Source organism: Acanthisitta chloris, unplaced genomic scaffold, assembly GCF_000695815.1.
Source record: "Acanthisitta chloris isolate BGI_N310 unplaced genomic scaffold, ASM69581v1 scaffold5922, whole genome shotgun sequence".
Lineage (NCBI taxonomy): Eukaryota > Metazoa > Chordata > Aves > Passeriformes > Acanthisittidae > Acanthisitta > Acanthisitta chloris.
Genome location: NW_008662077.1, coordinates 38,799 through 48,968, shown reverse-complemented (window position 1 = coordinate 48,968; position 10,170 = coordinate 38,799). Strand labels below are relative to the sequence as shown.

Here is a 10,170-nt window from a genome sequence, read left to right as displayed (position 1 = left end):
GAGCAGACATCATCAGGTCTAGTAGTGCCACTGTTGTGTTTGCAGACTCGGTCCCTGCGGGCTGTAGTGCTTCCAGAGAGAAGTGTTAAGCTTGGTCTCTCAGTTCCTTCCCCCTCACTGCTTGCATACCCATATGCAAATACAAACTCTGTTGTCTTTTCTGAGCACCTCTTGGTTCTGACACAAGAAAGATGTTGCCATTGATAGCTGCTTGTAAGGACTGTTGTTGCTGATTAATTTATAATTGCCTTAAATTTGCATTCTTGGCCAAAGAGAGGAGGAAATGCTTCCTCCTGTGAACTTGATACCTTATTGCTATTTTCAGTGTCTGAAAATACTCTGTTCTCACTGCATGCAATTGTTCCCAGACTTGGTGAAATGACTGTCACCCAGCTATCCAAGGCATTACCTTCTATGAAAGTGAGGGGAGCTAAGGGAAGTTAGCTTACAAGGGATATGACAGGATGTTTGGGGGATCTTGGTTTTGGTTTTCTGTTTTAACTGAGAGGGGTAAGTTGGGAGCTCTTACACACAAGCCAAGAAGAAACCATGATAACAGGACCAGATGAATCTAGTTTGACTACACAAAGTGTGTTTGAAAGTATAGTAATAAATTGGCAGCATCTTCACAGGAAAAAAAAAAGTAGGCCTAAAGTCTCTATAAGCAAGCAAGCTTCATCTCATCTCTGTTAACCAGGTATGAACACACTCAGACACTGTGGATTAAATATCTTTAAAATGTTTGTAACTATAAATCACTGTTTCTGTTTTTTTTCAAATGAAGTCACCCATCATGCCAGAATCCCAGGTTTGGACATGTCTGCCTTTGTCTTTTTCCTGTGCCTGCTCTCCTGAAGTGTTTGGGTTTGTTTGCCCTGAGACTGGTGGAAAATAACATCTTTGTAAAGTTTCCAAATGCTGGACACCTTTGTTACCTCTCACTTCCTTTCCTGAATTCAGAGTGGCTCTAGCTCTCACTGAGTGTTTTCAAAGCAAGGGATAGCTATATTCTGTTCTTCCAGATGTCTGAAGAAGCTTAAGGTATAGCTCAAAGCACCTGAGGTTGGCATTGGAAATTGGGGAATACCCATGGGGCAATTCAGAGCTGTGGTTTTTGGGTTATATAATTGAGTGCAGATACCATTCACAAGGTTCTTCAGTTGCTATTGTGTAGGTACCATAGACCTGCTCAGCATGTGTCTGGGATATCCTTTTTGCTTCCCAGGATGTTTCTAAAGCTTTGGCAGAAAATTCTAGCGTCTGATCTCTTTAGTAGGAATGCCAGGTGTGACTGCCTACAAAGGATGAACATAAGTGTGTAGGGAGAGTTGTGCTATGGGGGGAAAAAAAGCATGCACTGAAGGGGGGAGCTCTTCTACCTCTTCCCAGGAGGTCAGCTGTAGGTCTTTATTCTGCAGTGTAATATAAACTCTAATGTAAATACTGCAATTTCCTTGGCACAGAAAAGCAGGTGTCTTCCTTTGTCTAGTAGAGCTCCTCCCTTGTAAGACAGTTCTCCAAAGTGCCCAGCTATTTTATTTTTAGTTATTCTAAATCCACTTCAGACATGAGGTCTTGGTGTTTCTCAAGAGGTGATTAATGTTGAACACTTAATATTTTAGACCACTGATCAGTAATCTTAAGTCTTGAGTAAAAAGATTTAATTCAGTTCTGAAACACAGCAGTGGTCTGTTGCTTTTGATGAAAATCTGACCCTCCTTCCCCCATCACTTACATGGTGAGATTATCTGACCGCTTTAGGTCTTGTATGTGTCTCAAATTAAGTTCTTCCCATTGCCTTTCCCCTTCCTATTGAAGTAGGTGGACACTGGAGATGAGGCACATTGTCCTGACATGTACAGGTGTTGAAGACACAGTAGTGAGGAATTGAGTGGTAGAATTCCTTAATCTGAGAGGTGAGGTAACTGTGCTTACAGCTGTCTCTCATGGCAGCTGCTTGGCTTTGTGCTCTGGAAGGAGCTGCTGTTACCAGCAAACTGGACATGTGAGCGCACGCACACACCTCTTACTTAGGAATAGCTGGCTCCTCCTGTGTGGAGGAGGTGAAGTAGTGAACTATGTGTAGTATGTTGACTTCATTTCACATAACCAGGACAGCAGGAGAACTGTTCAGTTTACCCCCATGAAGGCAGTACAAGGCATTTCTTCCAAGAGGCATCTCAGATCGTTTGAACCAAGCAAGACCTGCCCATTAGCTGCCCTGCTTGTAACATAACACTGCAGTACTGGCTGGGCCTTTACACTTCTGCTTTTTAAAGAGATCAAGTCATGTGCTTTAATTTCTCTTCTGAAACCTTATGGTGCCATAGAAGGGAAAAGCAGAGTTAAACAGGCTGCCTTGCACACAGATGATTTAGTTCAGTGTGTTCACTGCAGTGAGTCATAGAAAGGAACAATTTGCTTCTGTGGTCAGTGAGAAGGTGAAAGGAAGCTGTGGAGCACATTAACCATAGAAACAGCTTCTAGTATGACTCATGCCATAAACAGCTTGGCAAAATGCAGCAAGAAGGTAAAACGTGTGAGACATGGTACTGTGAGCTGTTCACGCTGAAGACAGTAACTGGGGCCAAACACAAAGTGGCATTCAGTAACAGGCTGCAGGATTGCCAGGAAGGGTGTGGGAGAGGAGAGAGGAGGCCAACTTCTGCATCGTGGTGATTTCATGGGGTCATACTCACCACTGGGGGATGCTTATCAGTCGTAGGGCCTGGTAGGTGCACCTTATGGTACAGATGGATAGCTACCATCACCACCCAAAAAGGTTATATTCCAATGCAGGTGTCATCTGTGCCTGTGTATTAGCTGGTGCCAGCAGATTAGGCAGGAGGGGAGAGGGAAGGAAAGAAAGGAGGTGCCAAACTTCAGTATTTCTAGTAATAACCAGCTTAGTAAAAGCTTGGAAGACACTTCCTGCAGGTGGAAACAGCTTTGTGGGCACTCAGATGAGCTGAGTGATGTGACTGACACACCTGAAGGATGGGATGCCATCCAGAGGGACCTAGGCAAGCTTGAGAAGAGGGCCCATGGAAATCTCATGAGGTTTAACAAGATCAAGTATAACGTGCTGCGTCTGGACTGGGGCTACCCCTGGTATCAGCACAGGCTGGGGGATGAGCAGGTTGAGAGCAGCACTGTGGTGAAGGTCTTGGGGGTGTCAGTGGGTAAGAAGCTGGACGTGAGATGTCAATGTGCACTTGCAGCTCAAAATCTGCATCTAAAGCAGAGTGGCTAGCAGGTCAAGGGAAGTGATTCTGGTCCTCTGCTTTGCTCACCTGAGACCCCACCTGGACTGCTGCATCCAGCTCTGGGATCCTCAGCACAGGAAGGACACAGACCTGTTGGAGCAAGTCCAGAGGAGGGCCACCAAGATGATTGTAGCACCTATGAGGAAAGGCTAAGAGAACTGGGTTTGTTCCATCTGGAGAAGAGAAGGCTTCAGGGTGACATAACTGTGGCCTTCCAGTACCTGAAGGGAGCCTGGAAGAGAACTGGAGAGTATTTACAGGAACATGTAGTGATAGGACAGGGAGTAGCGGCTTCAAACTGAAAGAGAGTAGGTTTAGATTAGGTATTAGGAAGAAATTATTGAATGTGAGGGTGGTGAGGCACTGGAACAGTTTCCCCAGTGAAGTGGTGGATGTCCCATGTCTGAAGTGGTCAAGGGCCAGGTTGGATGAGACTGAGCAGCTTGGTCTAGTGCATGGTGTCCCTGCCTATGGCAGGGGGTTGGAACTAGATGATTTGTAAGGTGCCTTCCACTCTAAGTCATTCGATGATCCTGTGATTGCAAAACAAGGCTTTAAAGACCAGGAGGTAATCTACATCAAGGGAAATAATCTTTTTCTGTTTTCAGGACTGCAGTGCTTGTGGTGGTTATGTGTCTTGCAAAAACTGTTACTGCTTATGCATGCCAAAATGGTTGTTCACAACTGCTTTGAAGTAAAACTGCACCTGTCCTTTTTCATGTGATAGTCTTGACAGCTTCAAATGCCAAAATACACATGTCAGTAGCTTCACCTCAGACATTTAAGTGGTGTGACAAAGGGGGAGATCTAGTCACTGATTTACTTATGAATTTAAAACCAAGAGGATCCTGCAATCACAGTAACTCTTTTGTGCAATAAGCTCCTGAAGATGCAGCAAAGCAGTTCTGAACTTCTATTGAAGTGTGTGTTAATAGCTTCACTAATGTGCTCTATGTTTCCTTGCAGATGGTTCCACCAAGGCCCCAATCCCCATACTGGTACTCAGGACTGGCTTTATTCTGGCAACTACTGGGACAGAAACTACTTTAATTTGCCTGATATTTATTGAAATGCAGTAAGGAGCCTGTGACTGATACAAATAAGTCTTAATCCGTTTTAATGTTTTCCCTTGTTCTACTTATCTCCTGAAAATACTGACATGTTATCAAACAGAATATTAAGCATCTCCATAATAAATCTGGTGGTACATGATCTGCAGTCCTAGGGGTAGGGGAATAATTTTTCTGGCTGGCAGTGGGTCCTGTGTGGACAAATTAAGTCAACCATGGTTTCGAGCTGCCCTGATTGCTGAATACACCTATATTAGGTTGTGGTGTATGAGGAGTAGAACACCTTCAGCTGTTCTGTGAATACTTTATTTTGTAGATAACCTTGGCACAAGTAAAACTGGTTTTATTTATTGTGACATGGGAATGTTTAAAAGCACACACAGTAATTGCAATACTCTATTCTTAAATGAAGAAAGGAGAGTGTGTCACTTCTGTAAAGATGTAATTTTTCATAAAGTGACTTTTCTTTTACTAAAGTAATTCCCTTGAATCCTGAGCTCTGGTCAAGAGATTACAGAAGTGTTCCCATCTCTGGAGCATTAATGCAGTTGTTTAAGCTGGTAACATTACTCAGAGGTATTTATTCAATGTTTTGTGCAGTGTGTTTTGAATTTTGCTCTCCTGTTTTGCTACCAACCTTATGGTTTAAGGAATTAAGAGCCATTTTAATATCTACAGATCTGATTTGAACTGCATACTAGTAACAGGTTTTAAAGGAATCTGTTTCATGCACTAGAAGTTCCAGTGCTCAGCACCACTGCAAAAAGGCAAGAACCTAATCAGTCCAGGACCTGGTGGAACACGGTGGGGGCACAGGGCTGTGTCTGTACTGTGCAAACTCCCTGGGAGGAAGTCTTGTGCATTTCAAAGGTAGTACAGCACCTCAGTGAGGCCTCCTGTGCACAGCTGCTTTACCCCTTTTCAGTGGGGTGCATTCAATCTTAGAGTGTAAGTTTATATTGAACTGTGTACAGAGCTTCTAGAGGGCAAGCTGCTCTTTGTACAATATTTTAACTGCTGTCTGAAGGTTAGTGTTAATTGAATAATTTAATTGCTAATAAATAAAGGCTTCAAAACTTCTTGCTTCTAGTCTAAAGTGAGTGGTGTTTAACAGCACTGACCCTTCTGAGTAAGCCTAGTACAAAAGCTGTAGGAATGAAGATGGATAATGTGTTTGCCCTATGCTCCAGGGACCTCCTGTCTCCTAAGCAGGAACTGTCTTGTTATGGGGGATGGGGATGGCTGGGGAACTGAGAGCTTCCTGCAGCTTGAGCCTTCAGCACGGACTACTGAAACTGTTAATAAGGCAATGAGATGCTTTCTATTTTTATTCTAGGCACTACTCGAATTACCCAGGTCATGATGCTGAGATATATTTGCATAGATAAGGGAAAGCCTTTTCTTTGGCAGCCTTTCAGGTAAGGGCCCAGCTCTCACAGTGACCTGTAGATGCAGAAATTGAATACCTGCACTGGCTGTTGGAAGCCTCATCTCTGCACTCACACTGGGCCAGCAATTCACTGGACACTCACGGCTCAGAAAAACAAAGCCTTTAGTTCCTGCCTGCCCCCCACGCAGACACTGTATGTCAGCAGGGTGAAGACAGTGAAACAGCTGCAGCAGGTGTGTCAGCTAACACCAGGATCTTGTTCATAGGCATGCAGTTCTAGTTGCTGCCTTTGGGGTTAAGCATTTGCTTAACATTTTTAATTTATTACAATGTAAAAACTCCATTCCTCCTGACCTCTTCCTGAAGTCCGAACAGCCTCTCTTCTCAACTTGTCTAAAAAAATGACATGAACGCAGTAGAAACTGTGCAGCAACAACTATTGCTACCTGAATGCACTCTAAGGTGAGGGCATTTTGCCACATTCTATCAGACAAATACTGAAAGTTCAGGCTATGGCCAGGAAGATGTATGTTGTAAATACATGATTAAAAAGTTACTTCACACTAAAACCAGAGCAAGACCATTTGCCATCAGTGGGCACCTTCTGCAAACTCTTGCCTGCCTTGTTTGCCCTCAGGCGTGCAGCAGTCCAGAGGTGATAATATAAATACTTAAGCTTTACCTGACAAGACAAACTTGCTCAGCTAATCTCACTTGTGCTGTAGATTCTGCTCTGGCAGGGTGGCACATTAAATCATTTGCAGATGGACCTCATCTTGTAGCACTTGAGCCCTGGCCTGCATTTAATGGCTGCTCAATCTGTAACAAATAATCTGTCTGGTCTACACAGGGAATTATTATTTCCTTTGGAAACTGCTCTATAAAAGATGTATCCTCTGCATCCATAATCAGCTTGTCATTGCAACACAGGAGTACGACCTCACTGGTTCAAGTAATCTCAACTTTGTTGCAGGGAGGCACAAACTGTAATGGATCTTTAGGAGCAGGGGATGGTGGAGGAAAAGAAGGTGTTGGTGCTGGTTCTTCCCACAAGGGGACTGAGGAAGCTTGGAGTTATGTCATATGTTGAGATAACAGCCTGTTCATCTGAGGGCCCTGGTTCTCCAACAGTGGATTACTTGGCAGCTGGACCTGGTGATGTAACAATTCCATGATTAAACCTTTTCCATTAAGCACATCAGGTAAGCAAGCCACAAGACCACAGCTCCTCTTTGCAATACCTCAGAACTCTGGATTCATACAAGTTATTTTAAATGCACAGATGGTGACATTTTAGCTTCCTCAAGAAGAATCTTGATCAGTTGAACTGACAGCTCTTCAAGTGGAGAACAGGGTAAGACATTAACAAGTTTTAGGTACAGAGGAAAAAATGGCTTCTAGGTTACTATCAAGGAGGAACACAGAGTACATGTGGGATGAAGAGTCTTCTATCATGGTTAATAAAAGCCTCAGCCCTGGAAAAACCAGCACTGCAGCAGAGGAGAAGGTGAGTCTTTAATACATCATCATAGCTCAGCACTGAGCTGCTGTCTGAATGACACCAGGAATTATGAGAGGCATAATTCAAAACGTGACAGAGCAAAATCCTCTCTGAAAAAACATTATTCTGCCTGTCAGCCCAAGCCAGCTCAGACCCATTTATCATCTGTTAGTACTGGGCAATGCCACAGAATGGCAGGGCTGCCTTGCAACTGCACAAAGCAGCTGTCTCTGTACTGGTGGGTGCACAGCCAATCCCAAACAGCACGGTGGGTAGGAGACTCCAGAGGAAACCTTGCTTGAGCTTGCTGAGGAATTCCTGTGATCATCCCGTTTCATAACACGATTAGGGGACCACATAGTAGCAGATGGACAAAAGAGGACTTGCAATCAAGAGTGTGACCAGCCGAACCTACAGCACAGGCAGAGCCCTTCTGAGGAAGTGCCTTGGCAGAAACTCCAGTTTTCCTCACTAGCAGTAGGCAGCAAAACCAGACATTTCTTCCTGGCACAGGATGAGTGTAACTAACTGTTCCTCAGCCTCAGGTTATGATGCTGCACAACCTAATGCTGTAAGCTGTGGAAGGCAGAAAGGCTGTGGCCCCATCCCACCCCTCTGCCAGCTGTGGTGGAGCAGGTAGGTGCACACACCCATCCCCTGGTTACAGCATGGCCTTTTAAGACAGGTGATGTACAACACCCAAGGGATTTAACTGACAACAAACTGCAAAATACAGCATCTGAGAAACAATGTTCTGTGGTGGCCTCTGAGCTTCTGCCAGAGGACACTGCTGGGGACTGTAACCTATTCATCAACATCAGCTACACCCATGAAGGAACGAGATTATTCCTTAATAACGGCTGTGTTTGTACTGCAGAACCTTATGACTGCAAGGGCAGACATTAAAACAAACCTCACCAGCCCCAGGGAGACATTTACTTTCCAGTACACATTTTCAGTGGGTACACACAAGTTCATTTTCTGTTCCAATAAAACAAGCACAAAAAAAAGCTAACTATAGCACTGTAATTTCAAGGTTACCACCGTGTTTCTGAGGATCACAAAGGCAGGAAGATCATGGAGGCAAGACATGATCAAGAAGGACTCTGCTGTGGGAAAAAAGCTTTTCACCACCAACAATGCTACAGATGGACCTCCATCATAGTTGGAAAACCATCATCTACCTACCTGCCCATGCATTCGCAGATATCTGCTTCTCTACATAAACCTGAGAGGAATTCCAGCAGCACTGAAGACAAAACCTCGTGTCAGTGCTGCTAAAGCATTTAGAAAAACTGTAATAGTTTCTTTTAAAGACTACCATATTCCTAACAGAATACTCTGTCAATTTTGAGCGACCTATCACTTTCAAGTTTATCCATGGGAAAGTATGATAATGGTAGACTCACCACAAAATGCTTCTTCCTTAAAAGAATCCTTAGAAAGTAATTTCTCATTAAGAAAACTTCTCAGAGTATCTCTTCAGTCCTGGAGAGCGACAACACAGACCACAATATTAAAAATGTTAAATATGAATATGAAATTACTTATAAAATTAGGAAGAATAGCTTTCCTATAGAAAGTGTAAGATATATTTCAAGAATATATATATATAAGAATCAGAAAACATATCCTTTTTGGAGTAGGGATAATGACCTGAAGTTTAGATTTCTGTATGGAGAACATATGGAAGCAACAGGACTTCGTAGAGGCATTACACATACCTGGATGCAAAGGTGGTCATGTAGTTACTTCAAAACCATCAGTGAATACAGAGCAGAAGATAGATAGCTTGTAAATTTTCTTCTTTGGAAAATTTTCAGAACTCTACGTCTGCAAAGCTCTGCACAGCAAAAGCTTCAAAGATGCTTAAGTACAGATGTCATAAACCACAGAAAAATATTTTATCAGAGGTAAGAGAACAGAAGCATAAAACCTCCATAAATATTTTAAAAGGCTGCAGGCCCTAACATAAAATTGTGTCTGGCTGAAACCTGAGAGCAGCTATAGGAAAAAATATGTCTGGAAACTAATTTACTGTGCTAGAACTTGAATGCCTGTCTTGGAAGCCATCTACAATGTACCAGCTGCTTCACTGACACATGTCACCCTCTGGCCCCAAAGGGAAGAGCCTGTTGGCCTACCAGCTGTGTGCCCAACTGAGGTTATGTCATTACCTGGTTCTACCACCTTTTGCCCCATCTGCAGATCTAACAGCTCCCAGTGTCAAAGTCCTAGAAAATAGAGACTGGACAGAAGTTCAGAAAATCAAGGTCACAGATAAGCCATACTTTTCAACAAAAAAAAAGGATCAGGTCATTCATTAACTGGGAAGAACTCTATGTCCCAGCAGTACAGATATCTTTTTTTCCAATGCAGCAAATAGTGAAAGACTGTGAGGTCTTTGTTACATAAATGGTTTTACTCAGCAAAGTCTGACAATCTCTCCTGTCTCAAATCTTCAACTCAAGCTGGGTTTCTTTCTCTTAACCTCTTTCCACCTGGGCATCTCCTATAGGAAAGCACAGCTTGCCAAAAATGACTGATAAACACAGGACCAGCCAGTCCTGCTGAGCTTAACAGATCACTTGACTGGAACACCATCTTGGCATAGGTTACATCAAAAGATAAGCAGCATCTTGGAAAAAGCAGCAATGAAAAAATTTGGGGTAACAGTAAGACAGCTGAACATGAACTCCCCATGGCTAAAACACGCTGGTGGTTAAAACACAGGGGTTAAGTAGGTCATGAAAATCTTGGGTAATTAAGCAAAGAGGTTCTGAGCAGAAACAGGGAAGCAATATGCAACTCCCAACATGCACCTGCCTGGTAACCTATGCCAGGCCCAGCTGTGGGGTCCAAACATACATTATACAAAAAACCCCAAGTGGCCAGAAATAGAAATAATTCACCATTTAATCCTGGCAAACCTGCCTCAAGTGG

General features: G+C 43.4%; 1 protein-coding gene across 1 annotated transcript in view; it reads left to right on the top strand.

The window, feature by feature from the left end:
* Window positions 1-4,880, top strand: part of OSBPL1A (oxysterol binding protein-like 1A) — a 29,677-nt gene extending 24,797 nt beyond the window's left edge. The window contains exon 13 of the mRNA XM_009070465.1: window positions 4,233-4,880. Within this exon, the coding sequence (XP_009068713.1) occupies window positions 4,233-4,335 (103 nt within the window). The 3' untranslated portion in view covers window positions 4,336-4,880. The remainder of the gene's footprint in view (window positions 1-4,232) is intronic.
* Window positions 4,881-10,170: the final 5,290 nt, after the last annotated feature.